Source organism: Pleurodeles waltl, chromosome 10, assembly GCF_031143425.1.
Source record: "Pleurodeles waltl isolate 20211129_DDA chromosome 10, aPleWal1.hap1.20221129, whole genome shotgun sequence".
Lineage (NCBI taxonomy): Eukaryota > Metazoa > Chordata > Amphibia > Caudata > Salamandridae > Pleurodeles > Pleurodeles waltl.
In genome coordinates this window covers 884,977,393-884,994,366 of record NC_090449.1, presented here as the reverse complement: position 1 = coordinate 884,994,366, position 16,974 = coordinate 884,977,393, and the positions used below count along the sequence as shown (strand labels likewise).

Here is a 16,974-nt window from a genome sequence, read left to right as displayed (position 1 = left end):
CTACACACATGGATAGATTTATACTGCACCGCTTGCACACTACAATGCGTGAAGCGCTTCCTACATACCCAGAAGAACCTAAGGAATTCCCCCTCTCACCTTAGCGATCAGTGCCCCTGATAGTCTGTTTGTTATCCCGTCAATACCGCACCTCTTCACAACTGAGGCCGGTCGGGATGGGGAGGTCCAGGGCAGCCTGGGAGAGAGATCTGGGGTAGTCCATTCCTGACAAAACCTGGTATTAATGCTACACACATACTAAGTTAATTTACAAAAATCACTGCCATACATGTTTACATTATAAGTATCTACATGATGCCTACACCACTCCTAAATCGCTAGCTAAATTAGATCCTTCCAGATCGCACTGCTGCCCTAATTGCACAGCAGAACAAGCTGATTTTGCATTGCACACTGATCCAAGTACATTGGGAAGACATTCACTCCACCTCATCATGCATAACATACCTATACTCACCGCAGACCCGCTTCTGTCTGTACTTGATCATGTGGGCATCAGACGTGTCACTGCCATCGCACTGCTGCTGGCTAAATGTCAGGTGGCCCTCCAATGGGGAAGTGGAACACTCGTACAGTTACACCCTGGCTACGAGACATGACAACGTGACACCACCAGTGACATTTACGCCTCACTGCAACCTCCTGCGTCTAGGCCGAAAAACATCTGGGAGCCACTCCGGGATTATTTACTAGCACTGACCGCTGCTGGTGATGCTGATGAGGAACATGTCTCAACTCCGTGACAATGATGCTGTCCATTAAGTTCACAATGTATCTTTCTTGGCGCTGTTATCCTATGTACTCCCTTCTAATAGTTGTATTTCAGCATACTTAAACGGCCTCCCCCACTCCTGCTTCACTTTACTAGTCCCCACCCCTTGTGCTCAATCCTGCTAAATAGTTTTCTTCTCTCTTGTCCTCGTTGCTGGAATGTGTTGCACTGTATTGTATGGTTGCAGATATGTAGCTACTGTGAATTTCCTTTTATTTCACAAACTGCATTAAATAAAGTGCTAAAAAAATTTAAAAAATCCGAAGAATGTTGACTTGCAACATTAATAAAACTGCAATGTAGCATATCAATCCAACCAGCAGGTGGTAGGAATATTAAACTAATAAACACCAGGTGGAATATGCGTGGGCCATGAGACTTCTTACATCACCTTTGGTCATTGAACTACGTAAATCAGCTTGGCCATGTATTTGCCTTTAATCAGATGAAAAAAGGGTATGGTTAGCTTTTATCAAACTGATGATCTGTGACCCCTATGATATGTTAGTCCTTCACCTATCATACTTTGTCGTAGAAACAAACAATGAAGATAGCTTCGTCTAAACATCAGAATATAATGTACTTGAAGTTGAAATTGCAAAGTGATCCTTATTCTGAGACACCATCCCTTAAAGCTGGTAATTTCACCCCAGTTATCAAAACATCCAGCCTCGACATTCAAAATTCCCTTGACTCAAATCACCTCCTTTATAGGTAATATTTCAAGACATGATCTCACTAGTCCCGAAACTAAACCATAGTTGGATCGCCATCCTTTGTGCAGGATGGCACGTTCCCTAGAGGTATATAAGTACACTTGCTGATCCTGTTGGTCCCCCTAGCAGCCGTCGACATTATAGACATGATGTCATATAGAGATCCTGACCTCCTTCCTGCTTTGTACTTTTCAAAGAGTGCTTGTCTGTCTGTGTGTCAGATTGGCAGTAAATACCCAAGCTTTATACTTCAACAAGTTCCACTATTGTTTTCAGAGTTGGATTTTCTTTGACTTTTTTTTCAGTGTGGAAATCTCCCTTTTCGAAGAATATGTAAACGTTACGGAGCGGATATCACCTGCGGAGAAATGGCCATGTGTTCAAAACTTCTTCAGGGTCAGACTTCGGAATGGGCGCTCATGAAACGGCATCACACTGAAGATCTGTTTGGTGTTCAGGTTGATCATCATTTTATTAGCACATATTCGTTTTTAGTACTGGTTAGAGTATTGTTTGCTATGGATGGACCCCCATTTCTCTGTTGTCAGTACTGCATGGTGAATAACTGGAAGACTGTAAGAGGTTCTATATATCTGTTGTGGATTTTGGAAACTCCTTTAGCTTTTTCCATTGTGAAGAGTTGTAGAGAACTGTTTGTTGTTCAAAAGACAAAGTACACCTCTTTTCGAACTTCAGATGGTAGATATTTATAAGTTATATAGATTAAAACAGCAAGACCTGCTTGGCAGTGAGTTCAAATCTGAAAGATGTGTCTCCAACTCCCTAGTGATCACGTTTCCCTAGTTTTGTATTTGTTTGCTTCCGTTTTTTCTCTTCTGTCTCCATATTCATGTAATTGGTCTGTCTCTGTTTTCTTGGCCTTGTTCTGGCCTGCTTTTCATTTCACTGCCATCTCTCACTAGTTTTCTGCTTCTCCTGTATTGCCATCTTCTTCTAGAATTAACTCTATGTTCCATATAATGTGTAATAAAAGTGTTGTCACTGAGTCATAGGACGTGATATCATTTTGACTGACTGCAGAAATGTTTATACGAATAAAAGTTGTTTTCAAGCTAGAGTTATAAGTCAGCACTACTGAGCTTCTTAACTAAATGAAAAGTCTTCCTTGAGCTGAGGATTAGAAATATGTTTAGTGCTGTGAAATTGAATACAAATTCTAATTTACTGCTGCGAAATTTATTACAAATTCTCAGTTTGATGAAATTCCTAATCATTGTGAAATACTAAGTATTCTGAATGTCTTAAGCCAGCTCTTTTGCCTGCTTTAAGCATATCTCTCAACTAATTTTGTAAATCCTCAGTTGCAATGCTTTACACGGTCATTTTTGTAATACCTGTTTAATTTGTGCAGTGCATTTCTGAGGTGACACTATACCAACCCTTCCAGCAAAACTTTTTCTGCTTCTGCTAGAGGACACCCCATACATCCTTAGCCAGCTGCCTTCTAGAAAGACTGGCTGTACCAACAGTCCCCATTCTGAAGAAACCGTTATATTTTACGTTTATCCCTAGATATTTATTTTTTCATATTTTTTCCACAGCTTTTGTTTCAAAGTCGCTCCTGCTCTATGTACTCTATTTCTATGTGTCTCTTCCTTACCTGGGCTGACCCTATTTTCACCTTAGGTATGCTGAAAATAAGGAGATATCAGTTTTTGGAGTCCATCTATGCAAATGATAATGTTCTCTACATAACCCCTCTCACAATGTACCATACTTCACTGGAGCAGTCAGTAATGTGAACTGCTGGGTTGTTTTTCGTGCTCTTTGTTTCTTCTCTTCATAGCAACACACAACTTCCAGCTATTGCGATCTTGATGAATCTAATACACAATTACATTGTAACAAGTGTTCCTTTTTTTACTTCTACTATATTGGGGCTTTGGAAGGATTAGCACAGGAAATCACCCAGTGAAGAAGAAGAGAAAGCAAATTAGTATCAGTACATAGACAGTGGCATCTTAGACCTCTATGAATATGGTTTAGGGATGGTTACAGCTGCAAAGTTCTCCCGTGTCATATATGATACGGGTGCAGTTAAACCTGCATTTTTGTCCAATAGCAGTAGCTATTTTTAAGGCCGTAGTTATGTTTGGTGTAAACCACACTATCACCTGCAAGAGTATCCTTCCGTTGGAGCTGTAATTGTAATGGTTAAAATATACCACAAGTTCCAGTACACTACGTGCAGCGACTAGACCTATGATACGCTGGCAGTATCAGGCGTGACATTGGCCACATGGCAGCCATGGATTATGTAAAAGATGATAGGGGAGTGATCCAGGAGATATTAGAGAAATGGGCAAGCCCACAATGTTTCTGGATAAGGCCAATTCGTGTTTGAGTCACCGGTGTTTGAAAGACTGATAATGAGTGCTCTTTAGCGTGTGTGGTAAGTAGCTCTCTCTTTCACTATTATTTTTGATCTTGTGTTGCCCCTTCAATGCATCTAATTCGGACACCATCTTTCCACTCCTGGAGGTTCATGCATTTTGTATGTTGTGCACCTGGTTTCTAGCTATTGGGCCATCTGGACTAACATCTATAATTACAGTGATTTATAACATGTATCAAAGTGGCAGCCCTAGGCAGGTGGTTATAAGCCGTGTGGTCGAGAAAATGTTATTTTCAGAGTATTTTTTTCAGTCCTTTCCTAATGGCAGTTTGGGATAGAGCATGTCTGATGTGAAAGGAAGGTGAGTTCCAAATCCTGAACATTTAGCACAAGTGCCTTCCTCTATGAAATACCTGAGTACATACATATGTATATTGTTAGAAATGGGGTCTCTAGTAGGCAGTCGGTTTGCACCCTATCCAAGTAAGGACCCTCACTCTAGTCAAGATAAGGGAGCTACCTGCTCAGATAACTCTTGCTCACCCCCTTGGTGACTTGGCACAAGCAGTCAGGCTTACCCCATAAGCAATGTGTAAAGCATTTGCACATAACACACAGTAACAAGTGAAAACACTGCAGGACACCACACTGGTTTTAGAAAAATTGCCAATATTTATCTATATAAAACAAGACCAAATATGATAAAAATCCAACACACAATAAATAAGATACGAATTTTGCAAGAATTACTTAGACAGTTCCTTGAAGTCGAAAGCTCCACCTGGGGCTATCAGGGCATCGTGATCAACAAAACTAATAGTTCAGGCCAGCCGCGGTGTCGGGAAGACCCGCAAACAGTACCTTGGAATTGTAGGGTGTCGTGATCCTCTCAATGCGATCCAGAGAGCGGTGTTGCATGTGTCGGTTCCGAAGGTCTGTGCGGGGGTCGTCGGGCCCGTGAAGTCACACACATTGCAGGTCAAACTCCAGGCTGATAGTCAGGAGCGCTGGCGTGGATGGCATCGGGCTGCGGTGCAAAGCAGGACGATGCAACGTGCGGTGCCCACAGGTCAAAGAGCAGGCAGCGGCTCGTTGGCGGCATCCAGCGCCATTGGTGAGACCAGGGCTGCAGTGTGGGGCGGTGCAATGTGCGGTGTCACCAGGTCACGGTGCAGGCAGCGGCGTCATCGTTGCTGAAGTGCTGTCGTCGGTAGGCTCAAGTCGTCAGTGCAGTGCGGGACGGGCTCCGTGCGGCGTCCACGGGTCATGGTGCAGACAGGGACGCCAGGTGACGACACTGGAGTCAATGGTGCTGGCGTCGGTGGACCAAGGCTGCGGTGCAGGACTGTGCTTCATATACCCCACGAGCGGTGTTCACAGGCCACGATGCAGGCAGCAGCGCTATTGTCAGCAGGATCGTTGTCGTCTGGGATGCCCAGGCTGCGGTGTGAGTGAGGCGATGCCCTAGTACGGCCCACAGGTCACGGTTCAAGCAGCAGCTTGGTGGCGGCGTCAGACGGTGGCGTCAGTGAGACCAGGGTTGCATTGTGAAGCAGGGAGAGTGCGGCTCCGTGCGGCGTCAGCAGGCGCCAGTGCAGGCCAGCAGAGTCATAGTGGTTTTCCTTCCTGAAGAGCACAAAACACACAGTTCCCAGTGCTGTAGGTAGATAAAACTGAAGTCTGTGGTGTCCCTGAGACTTCCAACAGGAGGCAAGCTCTAAGCCAAGCCCTTGGAGAACTCTCTCAAGCAGGATACACAGCAAAGTTTACCCTTTGCTCTCTTTTAAGGCAGAAGCAGCAACTGCAGGCCAACCCAGCAAAGGGGCAGTACTCCTCCTCCAGCTCTTCAGCTCTGCTCCTTGGCAGAGGTACCTCTTGATCCAGAAAGATTCTAAAAGTCTGGGGTTTTGGGTCCACTACTTATACCCCTTTCTGCCTTTGAAGGTAGGCATACTTCAAAGGAAAGTCTTGGTTGTTGACAAGATCCTGCCTTGCCCAGGCCTGGCCCTAGACACACTCCAGGGAGTTGGAGACTGCATTGTGTGAGGGCAGACACAGCTCTTTCAGGTGTAAGTGACCACTCCTCCCTCCACTCTAGCCCAGGTGCCCCATCAGGATAATCAAGCTACACCCCAGTTCCCCTTGTGCCTCTATCTAGAGGGAATTTACAACAGCCCAGCTGTCAGTCTGACCCAGACGTGGAATACTCAAGCAGGCAGAGGCACAGAATGGTTTAAGCAAGAAAATGCCCACTTCCTAAAAGTGGCATTTTCAAACCAACAATTTAAAAACCAACTTTAACTAAAGATGTATTTTTAAATTGTGAGTTCGGAGACATCAAACTCCAAATTTCTATCTGCTCTCAAAGGGGAACTGAATTTTACGAATATTTAAATGCAGCCCCCATGTTAACCTGTGAGAGAGCTAGGCCTTGCAATAGTGAAAAACGGACTTGGCAGTATTTCACTATCAGGACATGTAAAACACATCAGTACATGTCCTATCTTCTAAATACACTGCACCCTGCACTTGGGGCTACCTAAAGCCTACCTTAGAGGTGCCTTACATGTAGCACAAGGGAAGGTTTAGGCCTGGCAATTAGGTACACTTGCCAGGTGGAATTGGCAGTTTAAAACTGCTCACACAGACACTGCAGTGGCAGGTATGAGACATGTTCACATGGCTACTCATGTGGGTGGCACAATCAGTGCTGCAGGCCCACTAGTGGTATTTGATTTACAGGCCCTAGGCACCTTGGTTGCACTTTACTAGGGACTTACTAGTAAATCAAATATGCCAATCAAGGTTAAACCAATCACCAATACAATTTACACAGAGAGCATATGCACTTTAGCACTGGTTAGCAGTGGTAAAGTGCCCAGAGTCCTAAAGCCAAAAAACCCTGGTCAGAAAAAATAGGAGGAAGGAGGCAGAAAGTTTAGGGATGACCCTGCAAAAATGGCCAGGTCCAGCATACATAGAAGAAGGGCTTTGTGGCAGCTTTCCTCATTCATTGGTCTTCTCAACTGTCATTTGTGTTTTACTTTCACCCACCACAGCTTCCAGCTCGGGCCATTGGTTAGCACACTTCAGCCACTGGATTTTACACTGTGAAATACAGCATTTCTGGTCACGTATGCACATCTGCCTAATAGGAAGTACAGTTAATTAGGTGCCAGGGCTAGTGGGTTAGTAGTTTTCCATGGCACCATATTTATCTTCCTCTTAAGCCTTCTTCTCTGGAGCCCCTCTCTCTCACTGATGTTATCCTCTGTGTGCTCCCCCATCTCATTTAATCAGATATGTTGGATGCCTTGTGATCTCTTAAGCGGATGATACAACGTTGATTATGTGCCTCTACTGCCAGGCTCCTCACTCTGCTGCTAAGCTTACCTTCTGTTTTTAGGAATTTACTTGTGGATGTCACAAAACCACCTCAAGCTTACTTCCAACAAGACTGATGTTTTGTTGGTGGAAAAATATTGAGTGATGGCATTTCTTTATTGGTGCATATGTGTGGCACAAATGATTTTACTTCTCTTCATGTCTGGTTCTTGGAGGTCCATTCTAAACAAGAAGGTATTGGACATGGCATCTGTACTTTGTGCTTCACATTTGGCAGCTTGGATCTTGTTACCTCTTCTGGCAGTGCCTTATTCGTGGGATTTGAAGATGTTTAATTTAACCTTGCAAAAGTCACATCTTTCCTCATTTTGTGTTATAATATAGAAGTTGCCCTGCTTTTTTTTTACATAGTTTTGTTTTACTTTTCGTCATGCAGACTGCTCTATTTTTCTTTCAATTGTTTTTTTTTCTTACAGTTTTTATTCATCCAGAAACACGTAGTTATTGAGTTTTCTTACTGACGATCCTGCTCGTATCCCGTACGTATGTCAGGCTTTAGAATTACTGAAGTGGGCAGCGTGGCATACGGGCTTTTGTAAAGCCACCATTCATTCATATAGAGGCTTTTGTTCAGGTTTAAACTGCAGAGCATGCCCTGCAACCAACGCTTAGTTTAAAGGAATGCTGGTGCAGGAAGAGGCGGGCCTCATAGTAAATTCCATTTATGTCAAACAAAGTATAAGGTGTAAGCCTTAAGACTATGACTGGAACGCAAACATATAGGTCAGGAAGCCTGAGGGTCTGAAGCATGTGATGTCACTAGTTAATCAACCAAATTTTACTCTGATGGATGTTGAGCTCAGAAATGTTTGCAACCATCAAGCCCGTTTACATTGGATGGCTTTTGTCTGGGGTAGTTGTGATGTTTCATTTTCAGAAATCCATCGTTTGTTATTACAACCTGCTATCCAGTTACTAAAGATTCGTATTCTCGTCTTTCACTAAGCAGAGTTCTGCTTCTCCGGTGAAAAAAGTTCAAATTGTTTTTAGGTACTTTTTTAAGGGACTTGTCTGCATGATAGAAGAGGCATGAACACCATTAATTAGTAACATTTCTTGTTTTCACTTGTTTTTTTCCTCTTTGGGAAGATTCCATTCACTTCCAGATTTCAATATGCTGTAACCTGACCTGGCTGGTCCACAACAGAATTTACTATTTAATTCATGGGTAGTTCGCGTGCAGTCTGTGCCTCCGTAGAATTACTAAGCAAGCCTCTTGGAGAGTGCCAGGCCTACATTGAAGCATTTCTTCCTTGGACTGGAGTTGAAATGTGGGTCTGTTGGTTTTAGTGCAGATTCAGTAGGTATTTTCTTCAGAACCGCAGAAAATTCAGCTTTTACTAAGCTGTGGTATTAATTAGCCAAAATAGATGCATTGATTAGGACTCTTCGTCTGTCTGTTTATCCCACCGTCTCCACTTCACTATCTTGCCGAATTTCATTAGGACAAGGTAGGGTCGTTTGATAATTCAGTGTTCTTTCTATTTAGGTTTGTCAGCCAACAGTTAACTACCACCAAACAGCTTTGTCTTCCATGGTTTTTTTAATCTCTCCTATTTCTGTTGGAGAGAAGGTATGGTATAGATTGTATGTCATCCGGTTGCAGTGCAACTGAGTGGAGGTAATTGTATTAAACCGATTACTACCTCCTACAGTTCACAACTGCAAAGTGGATACTGGAATTATGAAATTCTTCACTATTTGAACTATGTTTTCGAGTCATGGGAGCGTACCATGTAGGATGTTGGAACCGGGCTGTAGAACTCTTCAATCAGGACTCCCATTTCGCCAGAGTACATTAATACATTCTAAGAATATTATCACTAAGTATTACTAATGTATGTCTGTTAGTAAGGCCATTTTCGGTTTTGTCGAGGTCGCACTTCAGATTATCTTTACCTTAGTTCCTTTGTTCAGTGCCAATACTTCATTTGCATTTACGGAAGCTTTTCAGATTTCTTTAGTAAATATGTTAACAATGGAATGCATGTCCCTAGCCTGTAATATTAACCTGTAATGTTTGCGCCTTGGTTTGTCTATGGCCTACGTATTCATGGTCCAGGTTCCATTTTTGTCCTGTCATAGTTATCCTGGCAGTGATTGTTCTTCGTTATCTAACTCAAACGTCAAATATTTTTGGTGCTACCCAGACCTGTGCAAGGGGGGGTGTCGCTGGTATCATAAGAACATTCTTGAAATGTTAATTTGGATCAGAAGAAGAATAAAACGTGTTGGTACCCTGTACGGATAGCTTCTGCGCCTGTTAATGTAGAGTATTTTGGCTTCTGTTTTCAGGTAATCACTTTATGAATAGTTGTTCCATGCTACTGTGTTGCTGTCTTACAGATACGAATTAATATAAGGTGTCAGCAGCAAATCGAGTATGATTGGCCTTTTGAAATGGTTTTAATTTGCAACGCTTTAATATGGGTTACTCGCACAGCAGTAGTAGTGAGGAAATACATGTCTATTTGCCCCATTTAAGTATACCCGGGGTTCATGTTGTACAGGGGACAGGAATTCAGGGCTCAGTCCGATTCCATTATTGGTGATGGTCGACAATAAACCTGTAAATGTCTCCTGCTTTCAGCCAGGAAGAGATCTCTACTGTTCTAGTTATGTTTTGGAGATCTCGAACTTTTAGGTAGAAACATTTAATGATAAATCTTGAAAGTAAAAGAGATTCCTGCAGTTTAACTGCTTTTATTTAAATTGTAATACTTTTATCCTTCTCCACTGATCACCTGTCATCATAGAAAACGCAGTTGTTGTGCCAGTTTGATGCCCCTTCTTGTATAGCGGACCTTTGCACTGTTTGAATCACTTACAGCCAGGATTAACATTACACCAATTGAGTATTTTAGTCACTGAATATTATACTTTTTTCGCAGCTAGAGGGCTCCTTTCCCGATACCATGACCAGATGTGCTGAGCTGCTGAACAAAAGCATTGAGGTGGACTTTGTGGACATCAACGTTGGCTGCCCAATTGACTTGGTGTTTAACATGGTAAGACATTTTCTTCCAAATACAGTACATTTTAAAAATAAAGTAGGACCTTTGCAGCCATAAGACTGACTGAAAAGTGGCAGCTGTGTGCCCAAGAGAGCCCCACCTTTTTAGAGTAAGCTTTACGTCCAGCTGCTCTGTAGACAGAACATAAATAATGATCATTTTTGTTGCTCTAAAAGTTTCCCTGCCTTATTCTCACTACTCCATAGAATCACCCAACAAGTGTTGTCTCGACTAATTCTCTTCTGCTCCACCAGTGGGATAACTACTCTTGGGTATGCTTACATGGCAGAGAGGGTTTTATCAGTGCTGCTTGAAAAGATAATCAGATCAAAACACCATTATTTTTTTCCCAGCATTTTGTGCCTGATGGTAATTTAGTTGCATCAATTACAACCGTTGTACAAAGGAAGCAACAATGTAGACGTCTGACTAACCCCAAACGGAGCCACCTTACTAGACTCACAAGCTGAGCGTAAGCTGCAGAATTTACTGTTACACTAAATGATAGGCCTTAAGTAGCATAAAGAAATCACATTGGCTTATCCTCGGGAGACAGAGGGTCTGATTAAGAGTCCCTCTTACTTTTCCGACCCATGTGTAAACGCTTGTTAACGTATGGGTTGGAATTGCGAGTTTGAAGGTATTTAACGCATCTGACAAATAAAAATGTGTTCGATTACTGAACCGTCAATAAGTTTCGGCAGGTCAAACTGCCAAAATGTAACAGGGTACAACATACAGTATTTATCATGTAGATTTTGGTGCAGTAAACAACAAAATCTGCATGTTATTCCCCAGGAATTCGTAATTGGTGTTATTTGCGGAGCCCGATAAATAATGAACCCCATGGTCTCATTATTTATCAGGGGCTATAAATAATAAACACTTGAGCCCCTATTGTGCTAGTAAGGCAGCAGGACAACGTCATTTTATTTTAGCATTTCAGGAACAAAAGAGGAAAATGTAAATGACGAGAGACGAGGGACTGCTACGCAAGCTGTCGGCCATTTTGCTTTCTTAATAAATCAGGATCCTCAGGGCCAAAACCGCACGTAGTCTATTACATCAGGGCAGCAGCGTGGGTGGTGTTTTCCTTCAGACCTGGATCAAAATATTTGCTGAACCGGGCTAGGCTGATCAATCGGGTGACTAAGGGACAGGCAGCATATATCAGGAGACAACATTTGTTTAGTTTGCCGTGTTATTTATACCAACAAATACCATTGATTTAAAAACAGTCTGAATGGGTGAGAACCAGGCTGTGCAATTTTTAGGGCCTGGAGGGCCTTTTCCAATCCAGATTTTCAGTCTTCCCTCTATCTGTTAAAATTATATCCATTGAGTTTCTTTGTAAATGTATCTAATATGAAGATCCTGAAGCTCTAGCATAGTTCGGGTCCTCTTTCACCCAAGTTGGACACACTATCGCTCATTTTGCACAGTTCGGCAGTGCTTTGCTCTGAGTTGAAAATAGTGCCTGGCAAAGCTTTTTTTTTCACTGTAATGGCCCCTGGACATACCCAGGTTGTAAAACTATTAAACTTGTCTAAACATCATCATCAGTACTTCCTGCTCCAGGCATGCTCCATCCTACACAGCTTCAGCCCTGGATGTTCCAGCGGGTATTCACAGACGGCCAAGCAGGAACCAGACGTTGGTGTTTTTTTCAAGTGGGTCCATGTTATGGATGGATGGTTGGATGATGGCATTTATATTTCACGCACTCCCTTTAATAGTGATGTCATCTCTCTGAGTATGTGGATGCAGGGCCGGCTTTTGGGCGGCGCGAACGCACCGGGCGCCTACCTCAGGGGGGGCGCTTTGCTTATCATTAACTTCCGAAACTTGCGATTTAAAAGCACCTGCTGAAAAGTTAATTGTGCGTTTAGCCTTCAAGAAACAATTAAAATGTCAAGATAACTCTTGTGATTAATGTTCCTGCTAGAGAGAGATGGGAGTTTTCCCAAGTGGCAGCTTTGATTCAACATAAAGTAGCATTGAGGGTTAATATGCCTGCTGCAAAAAAACAGAACTATGGGGCATATTTTTAAGAAAAGGGGCGCTGCACACAGTGCAGCGCCACTTTTCTTGCACCCCTTTCCCCCCCCCCCCCCCCCCCCCCCGCTCCCCCAACACCACCACGTGTGCTTCATTTTCAAAATACAGTGCACCATGGAGGTAGTTAGGGAACTAGCGGCACAATTTGTTATGCTAGTCCGGCGCTTTGCAGGATTAGCGTAAATGTTGACGCTAATCTTGCAAAGCACCCAGAGGCCCATTGTAACCAATGGATGCCTCCTTTTAATGCCTGCTCTGAGCAGGTGTTAAAAGTGCCGGAAAAAAATGACGCAAAGAAATCTAACAGATTTCTTTGCGTCATTTTTTTGACCCCCCCTAACGGGGGAATTCCCCCTCTGCATACATTATGCCTGGCGCAGGCATAATAAAGTGCAAAGGGCGCAATGTATGCATTGCACCTCTTTGTATAAATGGCGCAGCGTTTTTGGCCTTCTAATGCCCCATCAGTGGAAAAAAAAAGAAACTAATGTGGTGTTAGAGTGGCACTAGGGGCTCTTAAATATACCCCTTTGGCAGTGATTAATTTGTGCTTGTTGTTTCCGGTGTGGAGCACCAGCACTTATTTTTGAGGGCCAGCGCTTATTTTTTTACCTCAAGCATCTACTGCGAGAAAAAGACACATATGGGAAAGACGGAGGAAGAGAAAAACGAAAAAGCGTCACAATGGGGGGAAAGCAGAAATCCTCAAGAGTGAGCTGAAGGGGCAGGGAGTGCCTGTGAATAGATTGAAGAGGCCCGAGATGACTTCAGGATTATGCTGCCTCTGTATGCCGTGTTGACACATTTAACTGCAGCAGCCACAAGTTTAAGAGGAGCGCTTTGGGCACTGGCACCATTTTATTTACAAATTAAGCACTGCCCTATGGGGCATATTTGAAAAAAGTGGTGCTGCACAGTGCTGAGCCACTTTTCTTGCACCCTCTAGCACCCCCGCAGTGCCACCATGTGTGTGTCATATTTAAAATAAGGAGCACCATGGCGGTATTTTGGGGACTAGCGTCAGAATTTTTTATGCTAGTCCGGCGCCTCGCAGGATTAGCATAAAAAATGTTGACGCTAATCCTGCAAAACACCCAGAGGCACATTGTAACCAATGGAAGCCTCCTTTTAATTCCTGCTGTGAGCAGGCATTAAAAGTGCTGGAAAAAAAGACGGAAAGAAATATGTCTGAGTTATTTGCCCTCCTCCCGCCCCTGCCCCCCCCCCCAATCTCCCCAACGGGAGAATGCCACCTTTGAATACATTATGCCTGGCGCAGGCATAATGTAGCGCAAAGGGATACAAAGTGGCGCACTGCATGTATTGCGCCACATTGTAAATATGGCACAGTGTTTTTGGCCTTCTAACGCCACATTAGCGTGAAAAAATGACGCTAATGTGGCGCTAGGGGCTCTTAAATATGCCCCTATATTTTATGTGGCAAGCTGAGTGAATTATTAAAGCTAGCCTTTACAAGTACTTTAAAACACATGAATGCATGTGAAAGGGGAGCGATGGAGAGATGAGGGGCACATTTGCTGGGAAGTAGTGAGTGAAACCGAGGAGGTGGTCATGGGGTGGGGGCTGCCACAATAAACTGTTGCACAGGGCGCCACCAGTCCTAAAGCCGGCTCTGCGTGGATGCATGTACATCAAGGTGGACTCGCCTGCGTGTACTCTATCCACTATGTAGACCACATCCGATTCAAGGACAATAAATAGCGCAGTCCTAGGTCCTATGGGGACGTATGTTCATCTGCATGTTTAACTTTTTAAAGTTGAGAAGAAATCTGCTAATCACCACAGCCTCAAGCAGGTTTTCATTTTTTTTTTTTTTTTAACTAGGGAGGTGGATGTGCCCTGATGAATCGAACCCGAAAATTTGAACAAATAGTGAAAGGAATGAATTCCGTAAGTAAACCTTTTTTTATTTTATCTTTTATTTTTGAAAGTATAAGGGCTGCGGGCTTTTGTGTACAATTAATGTCCTTATTGAAGCATTTCTTATTCTGTTTTGAAAGGTACTCGATGTTCCTTTGACTGTAAAAATAAGAACTGGGGTGCAAGAAAACGCCAATCTCGCTCATAAATTGATTCCTAATTTGAAACAATGGGGAGTTTCATTAATAACGGTATGTACCCCTCTGCGACTGTCATATTTGCAAGGAATTCTTATAAAGCCTTCTTGATTTTGGAGCAGGGTTTTTATGATGGAGTAATGAATGTGTTCTTCTGAGAATGTGTGATATCGTTTTATTTTTTAGCTTCACGGGAGATCAAAAGAACAGCGCTATACAAAACTTGCTGACTGGGAGTACATCAACCACTGCGCTGCGTTAGCCAGTCCGGTTCCTTTGTTTGGTATGTTGTATCCATTTCTTTCCCTTGCTACATTTTCATTACTGTAGTAAAGCAAACTATTTATATTCATACTCCTTTTGGGGCATATGTTCCCGCTTTCAGGTACTTATGCACAGGGAACGACGTTCCTTGAACATTATTGAACTTTTAGACCCACGATACTTTCAGGGTGGTAAAATGGCAGCTGGTATTACCGATACTGGTGGTATGTGTAATCCTGGGTTGTGGTTTTACCCAAGAATTCCAAGCTATGAGGATAACATGGGGAAATAGGTGTACTGGTCCTATTTCTGCAAGTCATTCCGGAATTCTGGGCCCTTCTCACGGGACAAAGTTCTGCAGGTTTGATCTGGAGGACATCTCCCCGGATCCAGCATATTACAGCGTGCAGCAATACCGTAGGTCTCATAAGGTCTTTTTGTGCGGGACTCATTTTGTGGGACAGTGGAAAATCACTAGCCAAAATCCTTGATTGCGCCCATCCTGGCCTAGCAGTAACCAGTTGTGTCAGTGGCGCAGGAGTGTGAGCAGTTCCTTTTTTTTCTGTGAAAATCATGATTTCCAGCAGTTGTGCTGAAGGAAAAAAACTTTGACTAAAATGACAAAGTTTCTGATAAACCTTTGCAAAGATTGAAAATATCGCACCGTACTCCTATTGGTGTTGCTTAAGGTTACTTAAGCATTTTAATTATAGTTAAGAGACTATAGGTGTGGGTTTCATAGATCTATAGCTTAACCGCCAGTAACATCAACTTTTGAGGGGCGACTTGTTTGTATCTCTCAGTCATAGAAACACGTAAGTTAGTGTGGTCATTTACTATTGCTTTTCAGTATATTTTCTTGTTTTCGATAGAAAGCCCACTTTCAAAATGAAGTTTGGAGAAGGCAAAATGCTCATTCATGAAAGTTGCAGCTGCTTTTTCTAAACTTGTAATCCCAGCAGGCCAGCTCATCTCGAGTCAGCACTGTAAAGCGATAACTGCATTGAAAAATCAGCTATGAGCGTAATGTCTCTTTTTCTTATGTGCTTCATGTGAGAAAATGCAATCATGCTAGAAAGAGGTAACATTTTTTCAGTTTTTAGCAACACACTTTAAGCTTTTTGCAAGTCTGTGCCCACCATTCTACCTTTATTAGAAAGCGTTAAACAGATGCTTCAAGCCATATAATTTATAAAAAATACAGAATTGAGGGCTTGCTTTTGTCAGTTACTATGATATCCCAGAACTCTTATAAAACGGACGCACTGGCACCCAGTGACGCATTTATGTATCCCATTACACTAGCTGAGAAAAGTTTTTAATTTCAAAATTAATTTGAGCACCAATAGTTTCTTTTGTTTTTTTATTATATACACTACACAGCATTACATGTGTTTTGACAGCAGAAAAATAAACATACTTAACTGACACACCTTTACAATTTGAGGTCAAAGTAGGGTGAACTGCATTTCCTTTTTGAGTGGTCTTTCCCGCTGCCTACCATGTGTTGGGTGGGACGTAATGCATCTTCAGTAGTGCATGCAGCTGTAGAGCTGCAACTACAGATTGGGTCACCTGCCTCTATGTAGCCCCGAATATGTGAAAGATATCCATACTGTGGTCCTCTACTGAGATTTTGGCTTTTGTGCTTATTTGTTCCATTAAATCCGTTTCAAAATGCTCTCATATTGTCAGGTTAGTGGACAGTGGCCCAGTGATGTAATGTAATTGAGTAATTCCCACTTGATGGACACAGTCATAGTTTTCCAATCCCACACATAATGCACAGCGCTCTGTTGCACCCTTCACGCTTTAGAAATACCAATAGGTGTATACAGTATGATTTACTCAAGATCAGTTTGTTTAAAGTAGGCGACCCAAGTCTTCATCATACTACTACTTGCCTCAAAGGCTATACATTTACTATTGTATTATATTTTGGAGAACCTTACCATGGTAGTTTGCACTGTCCCCCTCCTTCAAGAACCACCAGATCCAGTTCTTAGAAGTGGAATCCCTTGTAATCTTAAGTATCAGTAAACAGTGTGAAAATGGCCATAGGCTTCAACTATGGTGTATGATTAGTAGCATTTTAAGGAATCGGAGCCTAAACAAATGATGTGAAACTGGTAGGTCTCCTACTCTCCTAGAGGCCATCATAGCTCAGATTTCTACCATGCACCATGTGTGAGAGAGTCCCTGGAAAGAACTCGGCTCTAACCTTTCACTCACCTTATCCTGCTACTTTCAGGTCTAACCTGGGGCTTGGCCAGCCCCATTCCCAGCTTTT

The 16,974-nt window shown here is 42.8% G+C and overlaps 1 protein-coding gene across 4 annotated transcripts in view; it reads left to right on the top strand.

Moving 5' to 3' along the window:
- Positions 1-16,974, top strand: part of DUS3L (dihydrouridine synthase 3 like) — a 218,283-nt gene that overhangs the window by 164,699 nt on the left and 36,610 nt on the right. For all 4 annotated transcript variants that reach the window (XM_069211606.1, XM_069211603.1, XM_069211605.1 and 1 more), the window contains exons 6-10: positions 1,815-1,967; positions 10,162-10,278; positions 14,188-14,253; positions 14,364-14,474; positions 14,607-14,703. In XM_069211606.1, coding sequence (XP_069067707.1) covers positions 1,815-1,967; positions 10,162-10,278; positions 14,188-14,253; positions 14,364-14,474; positions 14,607-14,703 — 544 coding nt within the window. The remainder of the gene's footprint in view (positions 1-1,814; positions 1,968-10,161; positions 10,279-14,187; positions 14,254-14,363; positions 14,475-14,606; positions 14,704-16,974) is intronic.